Here is a 27139-nt window from a genome sequence, read left to right on the forward strand (position 1 = left end):
CATAGGCTAACATTGGTGCTCAGTAGGTTTTAGGTGGCGAAGTAGGTGGTCAAAGTTTTTTTTAAAGAGACAGTACTTCGACTATCGAATGGTCAAATAATCGAACGATTTTTAGTTCGAATCGTTCGATTCGAAGTCGTAGTCGAAGGTCGAAGTAGCCAATTCGATGGTCAAAGTAGCCAAAAAATACTTTGAAATTCAAAGTATTTTTCATTCTAAGTAAATGTGCCCCATAGTAATTCATATATTTGCTGTCAACAAGTTATTTCTAACCCGTAAAATGCCACAAAATTATAGCCTGTACATTCAAACAAAGCAGTAAGTAGTATTGGACAGTTTTAGGGTTTTGTCATGGGAGAACTTTAAACCTTATTCCTAACTTATCTAGCTGTCTTAATATAGTTAATCCAGGGGGACCAGATTTTCCAATATCTTGGGCTTTGATTGTGTATTATAAAGGGTAATTTCCTCCATCATTCTAATTTATTCTGAGTTCCTTCTCCATTCGGTAATTGCTTGGGGTGTTGTACTTTTCCTTTACTTAGGAATTATCGATTAGCTAATTGCAAGAGGTGTAGAGTTAAAGGATCTGTTATCGTTTTGTTTGTTTCTGTGGAGAAGTTCAATAGAATTAGCACTTGATTATCAATTGTATAGTTACTTTGAGTTACTATGTTTATTAGGTCTATTATTTCTTTCCAATAGGAATATAGAGAAGGACACGTCAACTAGATGTGGGTGTGTGTTCCTTGGACTGAGTTACATCTCCAGCACATGTTTGAGCTATTAGGGTATATTTTATTAAGTTTGATTGGGGTGTAGTGCCATCTATAGATAAGTTTATAGATTGCTTCGTTAGTTCGCGATGCTCTTGAGGTTTTGTGTGTTGCTTTAAATATTTTGTCCCAAGAGCTTTTTGGTAGCTGTATGAACAGATTTTAATTTCTAATATAATTCCAGAATTCAATTTGAAATGCTATCTGGTTTTTAGGGATACTGACACTATAAAAAAATTTAGATGCTCACTTAGCTTACATTTTAATTGTTACAATTATTTTTTTTTTGTTTACGTATTTCTTTTTGGATGCCCTCTGTTATCCATCTCTATTTTGACATCCAAACCACTGCTTGGATGTTAAGATAAAAAATACCCTAGAAACCACATAGTCAATGAAATTCCAAACTAGAGATATGTCTTAGACTAATAATACCATTTATTTTTAAGAGTCCTGAGTAACTGAGCACCCAGATGGTTGACATTGCTTTGCATAGTAACTATGAAACACAGGAGTTGGGGGTCTGGGTCAACCTTTGGGGGCTGGTGAGAGCCCCAAAAGAGCAAGTTTCTTAAGAGCTTGGACTTATAACCCCAATAAAGGAACAGTGTCTAGGTCTTTTCTTAACTACCAATGACTTTTTAGTGGATAAAGGTACTATTTTAGGTTTTTAATACTACCAATTACTTCTCATTACTTATTTGATAGAGGCTTGAAGCATCCATGCCCAAGTACAGTAACTGTGAAATAGGGGTTTATGGAAATATGCATGTCTGATTCTGAAGAACACTGATGGTATAACAAGTTCTACTCTTGAAGAACACTGATGGTATCACAGCAGACACAGAAATCTCTTAAGATTACAACAGGAGGGAGAAAATAGGCCTTGTAGTGTACAAAACTCAGTGGAAGGTAAGCAGTGTCCTGTATGTTCGGTAGCAATGGAATGTTAGAACCTCAATGTGCTTTCTATAACACCTTGTGCTTCACTACTATACTATAGAATAACAAAGGCTTCCGCCGGGGTTAGTGGAGGGGTTGTTTATACAGAGAGCTTCTCTGGAAACTGATGATATTTCTGATTGTGTTATAAAAACCAAAAAGTAGAATGTGACTTTACTTTTAATTGGTAATTTTATTTCACTTACAGGGTATGTTTTGCAGAAAAAATATTCACTATCCTGCCATATACCGGTGAGCAGGAGGCATACAATATGGAACACCTGCTCACTGCAATCATCTTTCAAGTGTGGCTTTCTGCAAAGAATGGCAATAATATTAAAAGTGAATGAGCTAGAATTTAATTTATTTAAAATAATGGTGATTGACGTGGTCTGTGTATAAATTTGAGCGGGTTGTAATTTGGAATTATGTTAGATAATCAAGCAAGTGACAACTTGGGTGAGGAGTTTTGACATTAAAATAGGTTACTAATTGCTAAGATGTCACTTTGAAACTGTTCTTCGTCTTGCTTAAAGCATATTCGTCACTGAAATCCTTAAATAATATTTATGGCACCAGCAAGCGGATTTAATTACTTTTTTGAGTCCAACTCTGCAAGAAAAGCTTTTAAGGAGTGATAAAAAGACATTTGCTTGGGATTATCGTTAATAAATAATCTGCCCGCATCTTCACAAATCAGATTGTGCTATTCGCACCGTGTTAGCCGCAGAGATAAATTGTGCAGCGCAAGCACTTTTCGTCGAATACATTTTTTATCTCATTACCTTGACTCTGTAAGATTCTTTAAAGTCAGAACTGCAAAAAAAAAAAACACGATCGTATTTTGCATTATCTAAAAACATTGGCTATAGAATTGTTTCATAAAGTGCACAACAAACTATCTTTTCCTACATCACTATATATATATATATATATATATATATATATATATATATATATATATATATATACAGATTGCCAGTGAGCCAGTCTGTTCTGGTTTCAGATGAATGAACTCTAATTTGCTTTCTTCATATATTGGGCCAGTTTTAATTCAGTGAGAAAAATGTTTATTACATGGAAATCATGGACAAGATTCAATTTGAGATGCAATTCAATTCATAAAAACTTATCTCACGGTTTATTACATGCAACCTCTATTGAAGTGTATAGGGGGAATGCAATTAAAAGTCGCAAGCGTTATTTAAAATGGCGTCTTTACTAATGAAGATTACATTGCACATTTTCGCTAAGCAAAGGTTTAATGTTAACACCTGCTCTGGAGTTTCGTTAAATATTTTGTTGCAAAAAAGGTTTTGCGATTGTGAAATTTTATTACATCCACTGCGAAAGTTCTTAAAAACTATCTTGTCGCAAACTATATGGTGAAGTCAAGAGGTCTTTAATCGCTCAAAAAAAAAGGATGCAAACATGGTCACCAACTTTCGCAGGTTTGCAGGTCTTTGCGCAGGTTTTTTGCACTAGCAAAACATATTACATATTACATTCTCCCTTATGAGTTTTCAAGTAGTGATGGGCGAATTTGGGGTGTTTTGCTTCACCAAAAAATTTCCGAATTTTTCGCGAAATTTGCAAAACTGAAAAATTTGCGAAATGGCGCCCCAAAAAAAATGATGCCAGTGTCCATTTTTTTTTACGCTGAATTTTTTCTGGCGCATTTTCACGGCGGTTTGAATTTATTCATCGACGGCGAATCACGGGAATTCGTTGCGAAATCGCACCTGGCGAATAAATTCGCCCATCACTATATTCAAGTAATAAACCATGAGATTTTGTCCCTGAATTTAATCTGGCCTATTATGTGCAAATAAAACTTAGGTACAGATTCAATTCAGTGACAAAATTTGATGCCGAATCATATGAATTTTTTTTCAAGTTGATGCCCGAAAACCCTGACTTTTTCGGAATATCGTACAAAACCATGTACAGATCACAATGTCAAGAAACATCTTCAAATTGTAAAAGTGACATCTTCCATTGACTTCTACATGACCGCAACAAGATTTAGAGGGAGTATTTAAAGATTTGGATTTTTTGTAACTTTGGGGTATAATATATTTTTTTTCTCTCTAAAAATTTTAGTTTTCCCCATAAAACTTTGACCAGGCTTCATTAATAGAACTCTTAAAGTTTTTCCCCCGGTTAATTGCTTTTGATTTGTTTTGTCCTGCTGCTTCGAAAAAAAATCATATATTTAAGTTAAGATATATGTGAAAAAATTTATTCCAAAAACGTAGAGTTTTTTTTACTATAATATCTGAATTATTGGTGGAAAAAGACTTCTGGAACAAATCCAGCATCTCTGACCTGCCGACGTTTTATATTAGTCAGTGGGAAAGGTCCCTCTCCTATTCTGTGGTTTGTCCTGGAATTAGCTGAAAATCCGACTATTTCAGGGTTTTTGGGCAAAACTTTGAGCTTTTTGGCAAAATCACCAAAAAAATCGAATGATTTGGGTTTTCACTCGATTTTATCGGGTTTTTACGTGAACGGATTAAATCAAGCGTTTTTAATAATAACTAAGGTCAAATTGTGGATTCTAGTTTGGTCTGACTTTTTTATTTTAAATAATTAGAAAAATTCGGAGTTTAGTAAATAACCCTCCCCATGTCAGTATATTACATTTTATTTAAACTATAATATATTTCTTTCCTTTTCAGATCATTCACATGGGCTGGGTGAGTGAAAAAGTACAAGGTTCGGATGGATCACACATGTATAAATTCAAGTTCCTGGTTTTGAAGGGCTCATCTTTCTACATATTTAAGACACAACCAGTAAGAAATAATGTTTTATATTACTAGATAATCTATAATTGTTCATGATATGCAGTACAATTGTTTTTTTACTTGTTTTGATATCATGTTTTTAAAATAACTGATCTGCAGTAGAACGGAATAGAGAATAAGGTTAGGGAAGATATTACAGGGGAGGAAGGGAAGAGGGAAAATAAAATTCAGTTCACACCCTTTAGTGGACCTGGATCACCTCCAATTTAACCTCCAGGGAAACCCTCTAACCTGATTCCTTTTGCATTATGATTCCTACACTAACAGGTAGGGGCAAATTTATCAAGGGTTGAAGTGAATTAGAGGGAATTTCCGAAGTAAAAAAATTCGAAATCCAAAGTAATTTTTTGGATATTTTGAACATTGAATAGGATACAACGACTTCAAATTCGATTCAAAGTAAAATCGTTCGAATATTCGACCATTCGACGATTCGATAATCGAAGTCCTGTCTCTTTAAAAAAACTTCGACTACAATACTTCGCCAAATTAAACCTGCCAAAGTGCTATGTTAGCCTATGGGGACCTTCTGAGCATTTATCTAAGTTTTTGGAAGTCGAAGTAAAATCGTTCGATTTGAAGGATTTAATCGTTCGATCGACCGATTTTACTTCGACCGCAGGATACCCAAATACGATGAAAAAAAATTTGACTTCGATATTCGATGGTTGAATTTCGAAGTATTTTTATCTTTGAAAATTCGACCCTTGATAAATCTGCCCCGTATTATCACCAGAGAGATAGACCTCCAATCTTTCCTTCTATGTTGGAGAGCAGAACGGCTCTTTCTAGCTCATCCTATCTGCCTTACACTAAGGGGGATATTTACTAAAATTGGAATTTATCTTATATTTATATTAAACAAAGCTCAAACAAATTCTCCTACACGATTTTGCCTTGATTATCATTAATGTAACTTGTATAAATCGGGCTTGGGAAAAACTCGATAAAATCGAGTGAATCGTGCAATTTTTTTTGGACTTTTCTCCTGAATCGTACACTCTTTTCTAAACCTTTTCCCGATGCACTCAATTTTTTCGGGTTATTCCCCGAAAACCCAAAATTTTTTTGGATTATCAGGTTTAACCCAGCGCAAACCACAATATATTCAAATTCGGATAGCGACATCTGCCATTGACTTATACGTGACTTCAACAGATTTGAGATATCAGATTTTCGGCATTCTGGCTTTTTGGTGCATCTAGGGAATAATAAACGTTGAAATATTTTCCATGAAAAAAATCTAGTTTTTGCCCCAAGATGCCCAACAAGAAAAATTTTAGTTTTCGTAAATAACTCCCCCATACTATGTGTACTATAACAGGATCTCCCCACCACTCTCTACATACCTCATTCCCTATTCCCTGATTTTACTAAGAACTCACATCCCTTAGGGCCTTTCTTTACTGGGGTCATGGTCCCAGGCTCCCCAGCAGCGTTTACTCACTCCTGATCAAAGAGGTGGAGCAACCTACTCCCACTTACTATATCAAACACCACAAGAAGTTGTCATCACCCTCCTTGGACAATAGGAAAAACATCCCACTCAGATATCCAGGATAAAGAAAATAGATGAAAACACCAATGGGGCTTTCCCAAACCAGTAGGGGTGTTAACCCTATGGGTTCCTACAAAATTATAATTGATATTAAATCACCAGGTAGTAATATAGTTCTAGCTATTTGTGCCTATTTTTTCACTTCAAAAGTTTTTTTATATGTTTCTATTCCATCATTTATAAATGTTGCAGAGGCATGCTTTTGGGGTAAACTCTGCCTACATGCAGCTAGCACTCACCAGTATATCCTGCAGGAAGGGTGTTTGTAATTCTAACACAGTCTATAGAAAAGTGAAAATGACTAAAAAGCATTTTTTCACATGCCAGGTTAAGTTGTATTCATTCAAGATTTTTTTTCGTTGAAGAAGCGATTTTATTTCGATGAACTTTCGTCAGCATTTAATAAATAGCACAAGCTAAGTTAGAGATTTCCCAGAGACATTAGGTGAAACGGATAAAAGGGAAAAATGTTTTTCCCAGACTTTGATTGATAGGGTCTTAAATGTAAACTCTGTAATATCCTGTGCTTTTCTGTTTTAAATCAGAAACCTCTCAAATCTCTATTGCATTAGATTAGAAGATCTTTTTCTCAATCCATGCTTCATCTGTGATGGCAAAAAGCAGTGGGATATAAGATGTCTATAATGACATTCAGTCCTTTTTCCATAATGGTGTAGGAAACATTCATGTATTTTTGTAGCCTTTCATCTCAGAATCGAATGTATTTTAACTGATTAAGTTCCAGGGCAGAAATGTACATTACTGGTTATTTCATCTTAATAACTCTTTGCTGCAAGGCAGAACTCCCAAAAGCATGGTGCGGAAGCATGTAAATATTTTTAATGCATGTATATGTGAATTTTTAAACTCTGGTTACACTTAGAGGCACATTTATCAAGGATCGAATTTCAAATTCATGTGAGTTTTTTAAACTCCCTTAAATTCAAATGAATTCGAAATTCGACTTGGGGAGATTTATTTAGAAAATCGAATTTGTAAATGAAGGACGAATTTAAACAAATGAAAACTCAAATTAGAATTTGATCAAACTTGAATGTTAGGAAGGCTACAAATTGACTCCTGGACCTCTCCCATTGACTTAAACAGTAATTCGGCAGGTTTTAGGTGGCGACTAGTCGAATTTAAATTATTTAAGGACCAGAGTATGCTAAATCTCGAAAATCGAATTTGAATCTTTTAAAAACTTTAATCGAGTTTGGATAATTCCCTAGTCAAAATTGACAGTTTTGACCATAAAAAAAGTAAAAAATTCTAAATAAAATTTTCAATTTGCCCTTAAAAAATCTGCCCCTAGTCCCTGAAGCAGTTCAGAATTCTTTTATCACAAACATTGATGTACCAATGTCTCTACGCAACATTAGCTCTTCATTAAGAATATGAATAATGTCCCTTTCAGACATTATGGGCTTCCTGGAACTTCATGATTTCTCAGGTTCTTTTTAAATTAACCAAGTTATAGTCCCCATTTGAGTCAGTGCTGACTTCAGAGTTATAGGGATAATAACAAGTGGTAGGTTGGGCACGCTACGGCTCCTATCTATACAGATCGTAACAGATGCATTATGAAAAGAAATGACCAAAGCATGTGCACAGTAGCAGAATTTTTAAGTTTATCCATTCACCGGGGATACACAGGGCAATGTAGTAGTTATCCAAACAATTGATGCCTGTTGCATTATTGGGTATAGGTTCAATAGCTTATCAGATGCTGAGTAAACTTGCTTCTCTATCAAGCTTTCACGGGGGAACATGTGAGAGCGAAATCTTTATTCTTCATTTGAGCAGTTGGGTATTGCAGATCTCTACTCCTATTTAAATACATTAATTACCACTTATTTTAATTTCTAATTTCTACATGAATTATCCTTTGCATGGCTGCCTAGTCACATTGCAGTGCATAAAACATTCCTATTGCTTACCTGCTCAACAATGCTCCATTTTGCATTGTCACATGATTACACAGTTGCCTGCTGTTAATGGTATTTTAAGTTATTTAGCCTTCTGGAGTGGTGTGGTTTCCAAGTTTGGGTGAATGTTTTGTTGATCTCAGTTGAGATCCTTTATATAAAGTCCCTCAAAAATAAATGCACACATATTGCAAAAAAGTTTAGAGAAACACTTAAAACTGTTTTACAGGTGTAAGGCTACAGTTTACCTTACATTTGTTCCAGATGAGTCTCAATGTTCTCAGGTGTGTGCCCTTGCAACTGTGTGGAGGCAGGGTGTTGTGCAACTACAATCTATAATATTTCACAAGAATGTGTGTCAGTTAAACTTAACCAGAACTTATTTATTTGAAACCATCGACAATGGAGACCAATGAGATAGCACAGTCATTGAAAAGTCAGTACATACTCACGAAGGGCACTGAGAGTAGAGCATTCCCGTCTACAGAACATGTAAAGAGGAGTATCATCCAGTCCACCCAGAGTTCTCTCTTCCTTGGGGGACTCCTCTTTAAGTGGAACCCAGGGGGGGGAACTTTCTAGCCATTAGAACCTGCACACTGGTTCCCTCTTTAGGCAACAATGCCATTGGGTATGTAGCCTCTCTAACACTCCTAGGTGGAGCTCAAAACTGCTCAACTAAATAGCTCTGAGCCTAACAGTCTTTCCTAGAGACCTATGACAGGAGATAGCTGCCTGTTCACTAAATCCTGCATTAGGATGGGATTCCACTCTTGACCCCCTTGACTCAGCATCTCTTCATTCTGTTTTCTTACAGCAGTTGGGTGTCAGATATTCACTGACAGTTAATTCAGAGCTTTCTGGATAAAGGGTTTACAGATAACGGATCCTGTACTTGTAATGAGTGCAGAGCATGTTCTTCTCGGCAAGATATATATGTATTTCATATTTAAATATATTTATATCAATCTCTTCACTTGCACATCCTGCTGCGTATTAGCATTTTATGGTCTGAACCTTCAGATATAGGATCTGATTTCTCTGTCCAGCTTAAGAAATTGATGACAGGGTTAAAAACTTCCTGGTACCTCATACATTGACCTTTCTCAATAATAACCTTTTCTTAAGAGCTTCAGTCCCCACAGTATTCACCTCTATTCCTTTTATTTAATACTTCTTGTTCTCCTCCTACTGTCACTGTTTCTCCTTGCTGTTTCCTCTGCTCTCTGGTGCTATGAACCTCACAATTACCTTCATATGTGTTACACACCGAATCCAATTATTATGAGAGCTAAGTTAACCTAACCTCTTAACTTCAACAACTTGAAAACTCAATTCTGCAAATTACCCTGTGTAGATATATATATATATATATATATATATATATATATATATATATATATATATATATATAGTCAAATACAAGAGTCCTCTGCACTCAACCCATTATCAATATATTTAAGACAGCTACATTTTGTGCATACTGCTACTAAAAAATGCCTTACCCTTTAAACAAAACAGGGATTGTTTGTCCATATATTGCAATATATTTAAGATGGCCAACTACGTCAAAGTCATCCCATATCTGGCCAGTCCTATGCTCAATTTTATCTGATTCATAAAGAATTCTATTGCTTAATTATACATTTTACAAAGGGACTAGGTTTTACCTGCAACTTACTTGCTGTTTCAAAGTAAACCTCCCAAACTTGGCTGCCCTTTTATTAGACACCAGTGGGATCACCTGACTATAGCTGGGAAGGGTGGGAGCTACAACATGGAGCTGGTCACTGCTCCTGTACAACTATAACAAACAAGGGAAAGTTGTGCTCACCACTATTTTTTAAAACCATTAGGCGGGGGTGCAATGAGGGTGTGACCACAAAATACATATAGTCAAATACAAGAGTCATCTGCACTCAACCCATTATCCAACCCTTGTTGGTTATAGTTTATACAGGAGCAGTGACCAGCTCCATGTTGTAGCTCCCACCCTTCCCAGCTATAGTCAGGTGATCCCACTGGTGTCTAATAAAAGGGCAGCCAAGTTTGGGAGGTTTACTTTGAAAGCAGCAAGTAAGTTGCAGGTAAAACCTAGTCCCTTTGTAAAATGTATAATTAAGCAATAGAATTCTTTATGAATCAGATAAAATTGAGCATAGGACTGGCCAGATATGGGATGACTTTGACGTAGTTGGCCAGCTTAAATATATTTCAATATATGGACAAACAATCCCTGTTTTGTTTAAAGGGTAAGGCATTTTTTAGTAGCAGTATGCACAAAATGTCGCTGTCTTAAATATATTGATAATGGGTTGAGAGCAGAGGAATCTTGTATTTGACTATATGTATTTTGTGGTCACATCCTCATTGCACCCCCCCCCTAATGGTTTTAAAAAATAGTGGTGAGCACAACTTTCCCTGGTTGGTTATAGTATATATATATATATATATATATATATATATATATATATATATATATATATATATATATATATATACAGTATATATATATTCACTCTTCTGTTTATTTGCAACCAGTGCCTCTTTCTACAAAGTGATCATTGGATGAACTACTTGTCTTATTATTTATCAGGAAGGGGTAAGAAGAAATTAGAAAAGATAACCTTGTATGAGCAGAATGTAGCGCAAGTAGTGAATGGGACCTGTTATCCAGAATGCTCATGACCTCGGGTTTTTTCATATAACCAGTATTTCCTTAATTTGTATGTTTTTACTTTGTTTACTAGAAAACATTAAATAAACACAATAAGCTAGTTTTGCTTCCATTAAGGATTAATTATATCTTAGTTTGGATCAAAATTAAGTAAACCGAATAGACTGGCTTTGCCTCCAATAAGGATTGATTATATCTTAGTTTGGATCCAGTACAAACTACTGCTTCATTATTAGAGAGAAAAAGGAAATTGTTTTAAAAAATGTGGATTATTTGGATAAAATGGAGTTTAATGGGAGTTTGCCTTTCTGTAATTTGGAGCTTTCTGGATAACGTGTCTTACTTGCATAAGAGTCCAAAGCCAGGGAAATGTGTATATAAATGGAAAGGAAAGACAAGCTAGAGCAAAAAGCAGAAAAGATATTGGTAAGCTGAGAGAGAGAATTGTTTTGGGTTATTCCTCAGCAGCGCATTACTACAGCAATAATTACAGAATATTTCCAGCTCAGTATTATATGCTCAGTGTGAAAGAACAAAGCAGGTGGTTTTATGGCAGTTCAGTGCCAGGGCATTGGTACTAAAACTTGTTTTCCATTGTCATGCATAGGAGAGAGGTGAGACCAGGAGCGATACTGGCCCCTCCACTGCCTGAGGCAGCAGCATTTGCTGCTGCCCCCCCTCCCCCGGAAATTCACTCTTAAAGTACCAGGAGCAGCATTTTTGCTGCCCCTGGTACCTAGTGGGGCGCTGCTGCCTGAGGCGACAGCCTCAACTCGCCTCATTGGCGAAGCACCCCTGGGTGAGTCAACTCAAATGCACTAGAATGTTTTATTATTTCATACCGTACTCGCACAAATGCAAAAAAGAATGTAGGGCTTTGGCTATTTTAGCACTGTTACTAATGGCAGTATCTAGCACTGTTGTTCTTCTTATTTTTTTATGGATAATTTGCTGTCTTGGCATACATAGAAAGGGAGACTTGGGGTCATTTGCTATGTGCTCCCTTTATCTGCTGGCTCTGCCTTTATCACCTCATGTCTGATTTTTTTTCACCAATATTTTTAACTTTTAATCCAGCATGTGATGCAGAGTACAACCAGACCCTTGGCTGAAGTGCTCTTGTGCTTCCGTCCACGGTCTAGATAAAATTTCCTATTAAATTTACAATATAATCCTTTTTTAATGTGTTAGGTAAACTTTAGTAATATTATATGTCACATCAGAAAAGTATTTTTTTTAATCTTATAATTTTATATATTTTTTTTATCCTGCTTCAGCTATATTTGATTATCCCTACCACTCTCATAGCTAAACGACTCTAGTGCACATCTTTATTCAGCAGTATAGTCAATGTACGTTTTTGAAATTGATCCTGCTGTTATGTGTTCCGTGAGACACTTGCTTTGAGTAGGATAGAAAAGTCATAAAGCAAGTTAGTTCTAGGAAAATGGGGGGGGGGGGCTAGACTAGTAGATTTTCACTTAGACATGAGTTGCTTCAGCAATTATGACGAGTTGGTAGCCTACACTGTAACTTAATAGTGCTAAAATGCTTTGTGTCCATAACTAGTAAAGCAGTACATAAATATTGGTTGCAAATTTACCCCTTTGTCAGACAAGGTTATGTTGGGTTTATCAACGCCCTAAATGGCTTTTTTATGTTAGCAGTACTGTACTCTTGGCACTTTACATGGACATCAACCCAATCATAGGGTTTGAAGGCTTCCATTGACACGGAATGATCCATCAGCACTGGGGATTAGGAACCTTCAGTTGCACATTGTAAATATTCTTTGATGTTGACTAGCAACGAAGTTTAGTAGTAACACAGGGACATATAAAGTGAGCTGTGGTTATACAGAGGAGTTTTATCAGAATTCTACCTGTAGTAATTGAGAAGGCAGAGAAGCAGGACCAAGTCAAGAACTGGAGCAAAAGAAAAAAGAAAGCAAAGAGGAGTAAGAGTTAGGGACAATCCACAGTGCTCAATCCATAACAGCACTAATGCAGCCAGGAAATGATGCAAGGGAAGTGCTTAAATAAGGCATACTCAGCTCTTATTGGCTGGCTCTAAATAACCAGTCTACAGGGGTGTCATAGGTGGGACAAACAGAAGTTAGGGACAGGTGAAAGAATCACAGTTACCAGGAAGCTCCTGGCTGCACTCCTGGCTCAGTGGCTAAAGGGGTTGTTCACCTTTGATTTAACTTTTAGTATGACGTAGAGAGTGATATTCTAAGTCCATTTGCATTTGGTTTTCATTTTTTATTATTTGTGGTTTTTGAGTTATTTAGCTTTTTATCCAGCAGCTCTCCAGTTTGCAAGTTCAGCAATCGGGTTGCTATGGTCCAAATTACCATAGCAACCATGCATTGATTTGAATAAAAGACTGGGATATGAATTGGAGAGGCCTGAAAGATGAGTAATAAAAAGTAGCAAAAACAATAAAGAAGAAGGCAACTCATTTAATCAAAAACTATTGGAAATAATTAAGACCAATTGAAAAGTTACTTAGAAGTAGTCATTCTATAACATACTGAAAGTTAACTTGAAGGTGAACCACCCCTTTAAGTCACAGCACAACCAAGAGTATTGCTTGGGACCTGGGTTTTTCTGGATAATGGATCTTTCCGTAATTTGGATCTTCATACCTTGAGTTTACTAGAAAATCATGTAAACATTAAATAAACCCAATAAGCTGGTTTTTATTACAGAGAAAAGGGAAATCAATAAAAATGTGTCTTATTTGGATAATAATTCTGAACTTTCCGGATAACGGCTTTCCGGATTAAGGATCCCATACCTGTATTAGAGATATCTGTTCCCCCCAACTCAGCTAATTTGCATATGACGCAAAACTATCCATTATAAGGATGCCTAGCAATGACATTAGTAATTGTTAAAGCAGCAGAATGGCATTTAAAGAAAAAAATATAACTGGCCTTTCACAAAAGGAGATGGATGTTAAATATGTGTTCGTGCATGGGCATAAATCACCGAAGACAGGCGCATTTTTAAGTACATTGAAGAAAGCACCTACGCATCAAACCACTGTCATCAATAGAGCACCTGCCTACTATTTGTTCTTAGTGTAATGAAGTTCTCAGCGGGATTAGTTGATTTGTGCTTACATTACATTAGTACTTTGCCTCGTGCGTCGAATCGTTTTCAAAGACAACTGGTAATGCTGTGTTAAACCCCGCACGGTGCAGCACTTGCGGCTCTTCATTGCTGTCATTTCAATTGACTGGTGCTATGAAGCTCGTTTTGGCTTTGATCGATTGCTCCTTTCTTCCAGTCAATATGCATTATACATTTGGATTTTTAAGGATGTACTAAGGGAATTACCATAAAGAAAGTCTCTCTTCTTTTTTTTAAATGTGGTAATTGAAAGCTGGGAGTTATTTTTAGTGTTCGTTCCTCGCAACATGTACAGTATGCAAATACAATAACAGTCTCAGCGCTTATCACTTAGGATAAAATAATGATAACACAGAAGAAAAGACAGAATAAGTAAGTTGCAGCCATCTCATTAAAGTATTTGCAAAATAGATGTTCCGCCAAAGCATAAGGTATTGTATAGATCTGACCTATGGAAGTTACAGTGGCTGCACAGTGTGTCCCTAAGGACTCAATTCCATTGCACCACATGGAGCATCATTGCAGCTTTATACTCTTGTACTCACAGTGATGACTTACCATTCTCAAAGGTACAGAGCCATAAGGCTTTATGGGAGCAGTGTCAGGTGGCTGATTCCACTCAGTTGGTCCAGACAACAACCACACCCATGAGTAGGGCTGAGCAAATGTCTTTGCCTGATACAAATTACGCAACAACATTTAGAGTTTTCACATAGGGTGAAAATGTTTGCTAATCTGTGCTAGATTTCACCATGCATTTTGTATTGCTGGAAAAAAAAACATGAGACAAAAAATGTCTCCAATGCATTTGATGTGAGAAAAAACATGGCAAAACAACAAGGTTGCCTAAAGGTGCCCATACACAATAAGATCCACTCATTGGGCAAGGTCGCCAAAAAGGGGAATCCTGACCCAATATCGGGTTAATGCGATTGTTCGGCCCTAGGGTAAAACGATCAGATTACAATGAAGGAAATGAAGCACCGATGGGACAAAGACAACATCAATTAACGATGTGGTCCTCAATCGCCAAGAAAAATTAAACCTGTCTGATCAATATTTGGCCAATACTTGGCCTGATATCAATCGGGAGACCCATCAAAATGCCCTATACATATTGCCAGCTTTAATCTGCCTGTGTATGGCCACCTTTACTCAGGGGATGCAGGTTTCTGTGCAACTATGTCAGAGTGATAAGGCAAAGCAGAAAGAGCAGATAGCAGTGTGAAAAAGTCCAAAAAGTATGCTTTGTATATTGCCTTCTGCTACTCATCACCCTAGGAGTAAGTGCCCCCATAGGCACAAAACGCGTTAGGCCATTTTTGTCTATGTCCTAATAAATGAGTTTGTATTGTTATAGATAGATATTTTTGGATATTTTTTCTTTGATATCTTTGGAAGCTCACACCATTCTTCTACTTTTGAGCTTGAATGGTGCACACTTAAGCTGGCCATAGATGTAAAGATTTTTAAAAGATCCGATCGTCATCGTGAGACCACGATTATCTCAAAATGATCGTACGAATTGTCCATCAACTAAAAAGACCATTTCAGGCGATATTGCCAGCAAAACAAAGGGGAGCTGCCTGCTTGGCCCTGCAAACATAGATAGATTGCACTGGGACTGATAAAGATTTTTTTACCTGGCCGATCAATTTTCTGACAGATGTCGGCCGAAAAATCGTAAGATGTACGATCGTTCGAATCCCACAAACCGCACGATAATTTCGAAGGATTGGTTGGACTTCGCTAAAATCGGTCGTTCGGCCAGAAAAATCTTTGCGTCTATGGGGACCTTTAGACTGGGGCAGACTGTGAGACTCTTCCCCATATTTACAGTATTTATGGCCTTTACTGATATACTTGGTGTGGTGACTTTAGTGTTCACCTATTTTGGTATCATGCACTGATTATTTTTGCTGCTAGCTAAGTAAACAACCCTTTAATTAACTGCAAACCTATAAAAGAATGCTTTACCAGGTTGTGTCACCAACATGTTCCGTGATCATCTAAAAGCAAGAGTGCTCTAATAGAGTTCATGAGACTCTGAGATGACTTCTAATACCCAGTTGAAGGTGGACTAAAACTTGCTTAGCACTGAATTGTTAATTTAAGCGATACACCGTTTGGAATCACATTCCCTGAAAAAAAAAACATTTGTACAATCGTTTGCCCAACAAGGTAAACATAATTAAATAACAGAATAATTAAACATTTGTAGAAGGCAGATTCTTTTCTTTGTGTCACATTGTAGCAACTGAAAATGAGAATATCTGTACTCAGAGCAACGAGCAGCTCTATCTCTACAGTTCATTTACAGTAAATGTAGGTTCATTTTTTCCGAAATCTCCAGTTACAAATGTCCATGCCAATTGCCTGCATGGCATTCAAGTTGGGAGTTGCAAAATATACAACTCTCCTTATAGCAGCTCCCGAGACTTGGAGCATCAGCCTTCACTGATAACACTGCTGTATTTAGAGAGATTGTCCTGTTCTGTCGGAAGTGCTCAGCTAGGCCTAATTTTAAGGAAAATAATCCCCATGAGCATAGCAGTTAAGGAAGAGAGCCATTAGAGAAGTGCAGTAGATAGTAGTGGAATGTTCAATGAGAGCAGAAATGTTAGAAAATATGAAAGAGATCAAACTGGGAGCTTACCAGAACTTTTTTCATTACAGGTTTAAGCATTTATTAGAATCACTGAAAAGCAGCTTTCCAAACTTTTTTAATGGGTGAGACATGACAAATTGGAAAGTTGGGATAATTACAGAATTGGTGAAAGAGAAAGCTCCTGCAAAATATTTCACAAATCCAACCACTTCAATATGAAAAAAAATTGCCAGCGAAAATTCGCCAGCGTCCATTTTTTTTTTATGCCAGCGAATTTTCGCTGGCAATTTTTTTTTGTTTTTTTCATCTTTTAAGTTTTTTTGGACGCTGGCGCATTTTTGCCGGCGAATGTGCGGCGTCAAAAACGGACGCCGGCATCAAAAACGAGACGCTGGCAACGTTTCACAAATTTTCCGCGAAACGCCCCAAATGCGCCCATCACTATCCATAACAAACTTTTCTCTTTACAGAAAATATGTTTCTTTGGTTCAATCAACGAATATTCCTGTTCTGCCATAGAAGTGTGGAACACAGTGTTCTGGGGGATGGACGCCTTTTACTCTATTATGGACAAATGACCACACCACCACAGGGAGACTCATTGGCTAGACACTTTAGTCATGAATAACTGGAAGGCCGCACAGATCTCACAGATAAACTCAGGAACAGATGTTATTTTCAGTCACAGATTCAGCTCTACACAAGTCATTCAGATATTTTCAATGTTCTCACTCACATTGCATCTGCCAACCTTCTTGAGTCTCTCCTTTACTCAGGAGCCTTTGTGACTCTCGTTGTTGTCTGGCCCAGGATGAAGCATGATTCAATAGGTACCAGATTAGGTAGAACAAGAACATACCTAGTCTTTTTATGCCCTAAAAAGGTCAAGTACTACTGCTACTAAGAGTGCTAATCGCTTCTTTCATTGATAGAATATCAGCTGAACAACTAGCTGGCCTACTCCTACTCTCTAATGACCTAAGGTGAGCAAAACAGATGCTGCCCTAACACACGTGTTGGCCTGTCTAAATGTTGGATAATAAGACATGTTGGGCAATTTGGTCCTCAAGCCCTTGGTGTCATCAGTTCTCCATTTCATCAGCTAAAAAGGGCCAACCACTCACTTCCTTATATAGACTCCCCTCAATTCCCCCTCCTGATTAGCAGTGAGACATGGCTCCTTCCAAAACCTTCAAGGATTCCATGTTATCCACTAGGTGACAATTAATGACTGCAACATGTATATATATATATTATATTATATATATATATATATTATATTATCCTCATACACTTTGCACCTAACTATAAATACAGCTTCCTAAATATATATTTATTTTTGGAACTTTGAAGCTCTATTGAGTGCAAGTGTAAAACTACCAATACTATATCCAATAACAGCAGGGAATATAGAAATTTTTCATCACGACATCAGATTACTTTGTATATATTAGGGATAATTTACAAATCCAGATGCAACTGTGGTCTTATTATAATGGATGAAAATTTTGGTATTCATTAAATGTACTTGCATTCAACACACATTCCTGGCACACTGCTTGTACTATAGTTGTGTTCAGTACCATTGGATCCATCCTGCCACTTCTGCTGAATATTGCACAGGAGTGCCTATTGTTGCTATGGAACTCTGAAGCTACCACCACCATGAAACTGAAGTCCCATTCCAATTCTTGTCTGTATAAACAGGGTTAAAATACATTTCCAGTCCACTGAGAAGCCATCTGTGTAAACAAAGCCCTCCCTTCCTCTAGATGCAGCCTTTTTAGACCTTCCGATAATTGATGATTTGTTTTTGATTGTTCTTGTATGAACAAGTAGTAGATAAAACAATAAAAAGAGTATGTTCAGCACAAGCCCTGGAGCTTTTGGTTGGTGCAGGTTAAAATGCAGTAACAGCTGGGAGAACAGAGGAAGGGGTTTTAGCTTTATAACATTGAAATATTAGATATTTAAGGTTCAATATATGTGTATACGAAATTAATAAAGAGCCTAATTTATTATATCTTATTTTTCAGTGCAATAACTATGCATGTGACTTGGGCAATGTTTCAAAATTATGAGTTGATCTAATTTATATTTGATTTATTCCCAGGTTAGTACACTAGACTGGGTGCGAGCGGAAAAGATATATAACCTCTGTGAGGTTTTATTTAAAGTAAGCAAGGTATGTTTGTGTGGTTCCCTAATTTCAATATGAATGTCTTAAAAATGTGAATTATAATGGGGGGGGGGGGAATGCAGAGAGTTTTTCTTATATTTGTTGTTCAGGATTCTCTAAATTTCTTTCACAAGCTTCTGGCTTTAATTGCAGGATCTAGAACCTAAATTGTTTGGCCTTGCTGTTATCCAGGCATCTGACCACATATCCATGGGCTGGATTATATTAAAATTATGTCATTAAAAAATATAGAACCCTTGAGAAGGTTGGACCACAAAAATCCCTTTCATGGCCTCATCCATCCCACAGGTCTTTTATTGCAGAGCCATGCTTTAAAGCACATGCATCTAGGCCGACCTAACTAGAATCGTAAAATATGTAAAATCACCTAATTACTGTCTCTATTTGGGTAAAAGTCAACCTTCTGTAGACAGTTAGCAAATACTTTAGGTGAAATGGCTGAACTTCAGGGATCTGCAGCTCAATAACACTTTCAACAACTTGAAATCAGTCTACAGAGTTTTCAAAAAAGTTGCCTAGAACCTTTAAAATGGCATAATCATCATAAAAAAAATAAAAACATCTTTATATTTTCAGTAACTGTGCCATACTTTATGGCTAAGGTTCTAGCTATCTTTTTGGCAGAATCTTCAGACCACAATGTAGGACCAAAACTGCCTACCTTGAGCTCTGGCTCTTCTCTAGCTCCTCACCTGCCAGTAAAGTTCATCACTGTCCTACTAATTTCCTGATCTGTTCATTACTGCTGCCTCCCATGACGCCTTTAGAGGGAACATGACACAGGATAAGTGATAAGTGGGGTGGGTTAGTGAAGAGCGATGGTTCCTGCCTTGGGCGCTTTCAGTCAAAGGCCCTGCACTACCACAATGGTCTGGGTAACATGCCTGCCTAAAACACACCAGGGTCAGTTACAAATACGTATCCCCTTAAATATGGAGTTAAATAAAAATGGATTCACTTTGCCATAGAGGGTAGCCAAAGGGTACTTTCCATCCTTTTTAATACAGCTTTGGTCCTAGGCTGATAATGTACATTTAGATATGGGATTATGGGAACAATGGATTGTTCAATTTCCAGAAAATAATGAACACTGCCAATAAATAACTTTTATCACTTGAAGCTGGGCATTTATGAAAAGCTGTAAGTGTTTATAGAGGCTGTCAGATGTAATAAAAATGTTTAATTTTTGACTATTACAGTATCATTCTTTTTTTGACAGATGCTGGGATTTTTTTGTTATATCTCTTGATTGATGTAAGAGAACGTTCTATCATGTCAAGTCAAGCGTAGAGATTATAGTGTGGATTGTTTAGCCTGAAACAACTGACCATATTAAAATGACTAGGGAGCTCAGTAGAAAATCATGAAGCACTTAATTTCAACACCAGAATTTATATTTTAAAGGGCAAAATGTATTATACAAATACATTCATACTCTCTATAGTAAAAACTTTAGTCATATGGAATTGCTCAGACCACAGATCTAGGACATGACTAGTAAACTCTAGAAATAAAAGGAGACCATCTGTGGACTGCAACTGGGTATTTAGATCTAAAAAGTCCACTTGTTAACCTTTACTTTGACCATTCATAGCCCAAAAAAAAAATCTGAATAGTGAAGGGCCATAATCCCACATGTAGCTGTTTAGAAACAGAGAAAAAATGTTGGCCACTGAGGACATGCTTATGTTAATGTGTTTATTGATTGTAAGATGGGGACTTGGTACCCAATTTTCCACTGAGGCCCACTGACCTCTTGTTATTTCCTTGGTGACATTTTGGGGGAATATATACCTACCACAGAGTTTGAGAGCCACGTTATAAAGAAAGCACAAGTTTAAGTGTTATGTGCGTGGTGCATGGTTGCAGGGTAATATCTTACTGGGTTTTCAAGAATTCCTATTTGTTCCACAGTAAATTCTTTTCTACATTTGGATCACACCAGTCAGGAGTGCTTTATACATATACTTATTTTCATATTCATATTTGCTAAATTATACTTATTGCTATTCTCAGTTACTGTGACTTAGAACCTTATTTCTTTTTAGGTTTGGCCCGCTGATGAAATCTGGATTGAAGAAAATCTGTATTTAAATCATAATCAAACTGAAGAGCTTGAAGATCAAAGACCTTACTGCTTCAGCGTGCAAGTTGGGAATGGAAAAAGTCATTATTTTAGTGTAGAACTCGGTAGCGATTTAACAGTTTGGGAGAGGTCTTTCCAAAAAGCAATCTTTATGGAAGTTCAACGAACTGGGGTAAGTAATACTACAAAGTTTTTTTAATGTATGCAGAACCATATGCTTACATGCCGCAAAGCAATCTGAGAATCTACAGTTAAGGTGTCCATGAAAAAAGATTTTGTCTGCTATTTTTTATTATTTGATTGCAGTGGAAGAATAGGGGGCTATGTAAAAGATTTTTATGATAACATTTTGAGATAAAGTAAGACCAGAAGAAAAATCCAATCAAGAAATTCGGGTGATCACATCACATAGGCCATCTGAATGCAGTCTTAAATAGTCAAATATACTGCCATTAAGTAATACAGGTCCACAAATATGAAATTAACAAATTTACGACCAGATTCAAATCCATGCAAAAACTTAATTTTATGGTTTATAACATAAAAACATATGGGCTAGATTCAATTTGAGGAGAAAAATACGTTTCTCCTTATTTAGTTCCAGTTTTTTTCACATAGACTTTATAGTTTTCTATGGGAAAATCTTGAATTGAATTAGATTAGCTTTCCTCATCAAATTAAATCTGATCCATTGTTTTGCAGCCAAAAACATGAATACCATGGTGCATTGGAAACAAAATTAAGAGAGTTTGTAAAATATGATTTTTTTCTTTTAAGGAGTTAGAAACATTTCAGATCATTACATTTTTGATGTTTATTAATATTAACTCATTTAGACTAAGTGTAAAGAATAAGACTCACCCTGGTGGTCTAGTGGTATGTTCTGTGGCATGTGGGGGCACCCGCCATGCCCTCGGCAGGGACGCCCGCCGCATGCGTCTTGTTCCTCTGAGTGCCGGTTTCCCTATGGCGTGCACCGGCACGCTTCCGGGTTTATGCGCCGACGTGATGCAGAATGGGGGTGAAAATTCAAAAAGTATAAAAGGAGATTTCAGTGTACAAATCATTGCCCGTTGTTAGGTTCAATTCAGTTTGTTTCCTGGGTGCTTATTCTACTGAATCCTGATTGATCTTCTGTGTATTGACCCTTGCCTGCCTGTAACTTCTCTAATCTTTCCTATCCTGACCCTTGCCTGCCTGTGTCTACTCTGATCTCTCCAATCCTGACCATTCGCCTGTCCACTGACTATTCTCCAATATCCTGATTCCGGCCTGTCTGATGATTCTACTTTGCTTGTGCTGGCCCGGCCTGCCTGTTCCATGCTGTGTTATCTGGCATCTTCCATCCAGTATCCTTGGTGAGACGATCGTGCCCCTTTGCTCGTCCAGAACCCTTAGCTTTGCTCCTCTCTCAAATAAGACCTGGCGGCATCCAATTAGTCTAGGGCTCCTCCCAAGGTAAAAGGCGGCGGTTAAAGGCAGAAGTGAGAGCCGAGACCAGGGAGCTTAGCTTGGGTTCTGGATTTAGGGTGCGGTTTGTGACACTAAGCATATGGTATCCTGCTATCATCCCTTTGTTATGCCCCCTCCCCATTGTATAACTTCTTCTCAATATCTGAGCCTACCTGGTATAATTGACAATTCAACAAAGCTGATTTACCTGTCCATTGTCCTCAACAACATGCCATCAATACAGGTCGTATAATGCCTTAAACTAGGGTTCTCTCCCGTTTTTATACAATTCATCTAGGGCAGTTTAGTCTTTGACATCTGTATGTTTTATGGCTAATTTGAAGAGGTTTAGAGGTCTTTAAAGTTGGGCTTCTAGATTTTAAGTTGGTATAAGTTATACCAGGTATCTAATGTACAGAACTGAAAAATGTCTACCATTTTTATTAGAACATAACAATACACTGCAACTGTTTGTTTGCTTTTGTAGTACAAACTGTACCAGAAAGTGTATGGGAAACCATTCATCTCATGAATTTATCTTTTAGACGGAATAGAATTGTTATGGAAGAGCTTAAGGTCTTAGAATATCTTCTAATAATGATTCAGTTTTATCAACTGCATACACTTGTGAATGTGCAATGCAATAACAAGGTTGGTAATAACATATTGGAGAAAATATCACTTGACTATTGTATAAGAGCTACATATATTAGCTAAAAATGAATACCTATTATTTTTCGTCAGGACAATAATGGTCTAAATGATACCATGAAAACTTCTGCCATTTTCTTAATACTTTCTAGAAATAGAAATGTATAGCTATTGTATATGTTTAAAGCTGTTTGCCAACAAAACTTTAAAGCAATTTAAGCACTTTATTCTGGAAGCTTTCATCTATCATTAGTCACTTCTGTCTCACTAAAGGATGACCTGTAGTTCTGTAAGCACACAACACTGTGCAGCTTTTTACAGTCTACTTTGCTCCTTTGAAAATACACAATTAGGGGCAAATTTACTTAAGGTTGAATATCGAGGGTTAATTAACCCCCGATATTCGACTGTCGAAGTTAAATCCTTCGACTTTGAATATCGAAGTCGAAGGATTTAACGTTATTCGTTCGATCGGCCAGTCGAACGAAAAATCGTTTGATCGAACGATTAAATCCTTTGAATCATTCGATTCAAAGGATTTTAATCCATCGATCGAAAGATTTTTGTTTGACCAAAAAAAGCTAGCAAAGCCTATTGGGACCTTCCCCATAAGCTAACATTGACTTCGGTAGCTTTTAGGTGGCGAACTAGGAGGTTGACGTTCGACAGTACTTCGACTAATGAATGGTGGAATAGTCGAACGATTTTTAGTTTGAATCGTTCGAAGTCGAAGTTCGAAGTAGCCCATTCGATGGTCGAAGTAGCCAAAAAAAACATTCGAAATTCGAAGTTTTTTTTCCTCTATTCCTTCACTCGAGCTAAGTAAATGGGTCCCTTAGTGTATTTAGTATCAAGCATACTGAGACTGGAGACATTTACGACAATACAGGAGAAATTCAATTGATCAGATTCATGGGCTATAAAAATAACTATATGTTAGTGAGTTTATTATTATTCCAGAAGACAACTGTCATGCATGGTCTCACAAATCCCAGAGCAAGAGCCAAGGTTCCAGTTATAGCTCACACTTCTGCCTATAACAGCCGCTTTTCACTTTGGGAGGAGCTCTTCACTACTCAGATACCGCCAGGTGTTAAAGTGGGAGAACCAGGGCTCAGGATCTGGCCAGGCAAGGGAACCAGAGCGTGAAACAGATGAACAGGGATCAATCAGAACGTAATCAGGGGTCTGGCCAAGGTCAATACCGCGAGAGCAGGGAGGTACCAAATCAGGATCCAATATAGGAGTCAGGACAGGTAGAAATGATCAAAATCAGGCACAGGTCAAACACGATAATCAGATCAAAAGGAGCTATTATAAAACAGAAGTGACGTTGGGCGATGATATTCAGTTTGTGGTACCTTTAAATATTTGAATTTTGCACCGCGGAGCAGTGGGCCTCCCTTCTGCTTCTCCACCAGACTGCCAGGTACCGTCACAACAACAGTACTCATTTACCATCACAGGCTGCAAGCGGCTGGTGCCAATTGTGCCCATTAAAATGGCATTTATAAAGCTCCCCTTAACTCTGTGCTTGGTATGTACTGCCATAAGGTGCACCAAACTTTGGCACAAGAGTACAAGAGTACTTTTATTTAACACCTGCCTTGGCCAGGTGGAAAGTACCAGGCTTTGTACTGTTACGTCTAATGGAAAGGCTACAATAAACCAGCATTCAGCCAAATAGAGGAGTACTAGATGACTTGACATACTGTTGTATAGTGTATGACTTAAGGCAAACAATAGCAACATGAATTTGTTGTCAAAGGAAAGGTGATGTGTTCATGGTGGTAAAGATGTTTTAGTGACTTTCTTGTGATGTTTAAATTCTGCAACACCGGAGCATTAAACATATTATTTAAAAATACAACATTGTATTTATATAAGCATACATGCAGTCATCAATTATCACTGGGGTTTTCTGGATAAGGGATCTTTCTGTAATTTGGATTTTCATACCTTAAGTCTACTAGAAAGTCATGTAAACATTAAATAAACCCAATAGGCTGGTTTTGCTTCCAGTAATGATTAATTATATCTTAGTTTGGATCAAGTACAAGCTACTGTTCTATTATTACACAGAAAAAGAAAATAATTTTTTAAAACTTGAATTATTTGGATAAAATGTCCATGTCTATGAGAGATGATCTTTCCATAGTTAGTAGGTTTCTGAATAACGGGTTTCCGGATAATGCATCTTTCTGTAATTTGTATTTTCATATCTTAAGTCTACTAGAAAATCATGTAAACATTAAATAAACCCAATAGGTTGGTTTTGCTTCCAATAAGGATTAATTATATCTTAGTTGGGATCAAGTAAAAGCTACTGTTTTATTATTACACAGAAAAAGGAAATCATTTTCCAAAATTTTATTATTTCGATAAAATGTGTATGTCTATGGGAGATGATCTTTCCATAGTTAGGAGCTTTCTGGATAACAGGTTTCCGGATAATGCATCTTTCTGTAATTTGGATTTTCGTATCTTAAGTCTACTAGAAAATCATGTAAACATTAAATAAACCCAATAGGCTGATTTTACCTCCAATAAGGATTAATTATATCTTAGTTGGGATCAAGTACAAGCCACTGTTTTATTATTACACAGAAAAAGGAAATAATTTTTCAAAATTTGGATTATTTCGATAAAATGTCTATGTCTATGGGAGATGGCCTTTCCATAGTGTGGAGCTTTCTGAATAACCGGTTTCCGATAACGGTTCCCATACTTGTATGGAGAAAAAGGAAATCAATATTAAAAATCTGAATTATTTGATTGAAATTGAGTGTTTGGGAGCTTTTATGGATAATGGGTTTCCCCATAACAGATCCCATACCTGCATTATTATTGGTCATGTTGAGCAGATACAGCAGAACATATCCCTGGCTACACTGTATACTCCATTAGGCTGGCTAAGAAGTTATAGAGATGCATAGCGCCTTTACATTTCTAAAAATTATTCTTTAGATGTGTATGAGGATTCCCAGCCGCCAGCTGGAAGGATTCCATAGCTTTTTAGTTGTCCCAAGACCCTGTAATAAATTAGTTGATTGAGCTTCAGCTTCTGACTCACAATGAGCACTGTGCTATTATCTACAAAGTATTAAGAAATTCTCCTTTTTAAAGAGAGGTTGTTTGGTACCCGAGTAAAGCAGATGAAATGTATATGTGTATCTGTAATTGCTTTATTAAAGAATTTGTAGAGTAAAGGTTCCGCGTGTCTCACGGTGATCTGAACTCCTTGGTCTTAGAATGTCAAGGACATTGTTTGTTTGTTTTTTTTTGCATCTTTTATATTTTCTTTCTATGTGAAAACACTGACAGATGCCAGAAGTTCCATTGCCGGTGATGCTTATTGTGATGGTGTTTTTGTATCTACTGACAAAACATATTTCAGTCCCAGTTGTAATGAAAGGATTCTTGATATTGCAGATGGAATGAAAGGACTTTTGATAAAGTAGCACAAACCTCTCTTGCTGTATAAAATAGCTTGTTCTACTCAACTGGAATTGCCCATAGTGTATGCTCAATGTATGTATATTCTTCCTAGATTTCATTTCTTCTTTAATTCTTTTCTCATCTAAATTAAATAGAATTACATTTTTTTTTCAATTTTTTTATGTATTTATGTTTTCCATACACAGAGGCTCCTGCAGATAAAACTCTCTCTTCCATGTTTGCGAGTATATGGGGCACATTTACTTAGATCAAGTGAAGGAATAGAGGAAAATAGAGGGAAAATAAATCGATTTTCGAATTTTTTTTTGGCTACTTCGACCATCGAATTGGCTACTTCGAATCGAACGATTCGAACTAAAAATCGTTCGAATATTCGACCATTCGATAATCGAAGTACTGTCTCTTTAAAAATTTATTCGACCCCTTAGTTCGCCACCTAAAACCGACCGAGGCCAACGTTATCCTATGGGGAAGGTCCCCATAGGCTTGCTAACAATTTTCTGATCGAAGGATAATCCTTCGATCGATGGATTAAAATCCTTTGAATCGTTGAACGATTATTCCTTCGATCGTTCAATCGAACAAATTGCGCAAAATCCTTCGACTTCGAAGTCGAAGGATTTTAATTTGGCAGTCGAATATCGAGGGTTAATTAACCCTCGATATTCGACCCTTGATACATCTGCCCCAAAAATGTTTTTATTTGCAAAATCCCTTCTGATATAGTTTTATATATATATATATATATATATATATTTTTTTTTTTTTTTTTTTTTTTACATATGTTCATCCTTTTAAACTATATTGACATTTTTACTGAGATTTAATTTACCAGACGCTGATCAATGATCT

The 27139-nt window shown here is 36.9% G+C and overlaps 1 protein-coding gene across 3 annotated transcripts in view; it reads left to right on the forward strand.

Annotated features, from left to right (window-relative positions):
* Positions 1 to 27139, forward strand: part of sntg2.L (syntrophin, gamma 2 L homeolog) — a 290368-nt gene that overhangs the window by 209855 nt on the left and 53374 nt on the right. For all 3 annotated transcript variants that reach the window (XM_041562254.1, XM_041562253.1, NM_001094304.1), the window contains 3 exon segments: positions 4400 to 4516; positions 18553 to 18624; positions 20688 to 20897. In XM_041562254.1, the coding sequence (XP_041418188.1) occupies positions 4400 to 4516; positions 18553 to 18624; positions 20688 to 20897 (399 nt within the window).

This window comes from Xenopus laevis, chromosome 5L (assembly GCF_017654675.1).
Source record: "Xenopus laevis strain J_2021 chromosome 5L, Xenopus_laevis_v10.1, whole genome shotgun sequence".
Classification (NCBI taxonomy): Eukaryota; Metazoa; Chordata; class Amphibia; order Anura; family Pipidae; genus Xenopus; species Xenopus laevis.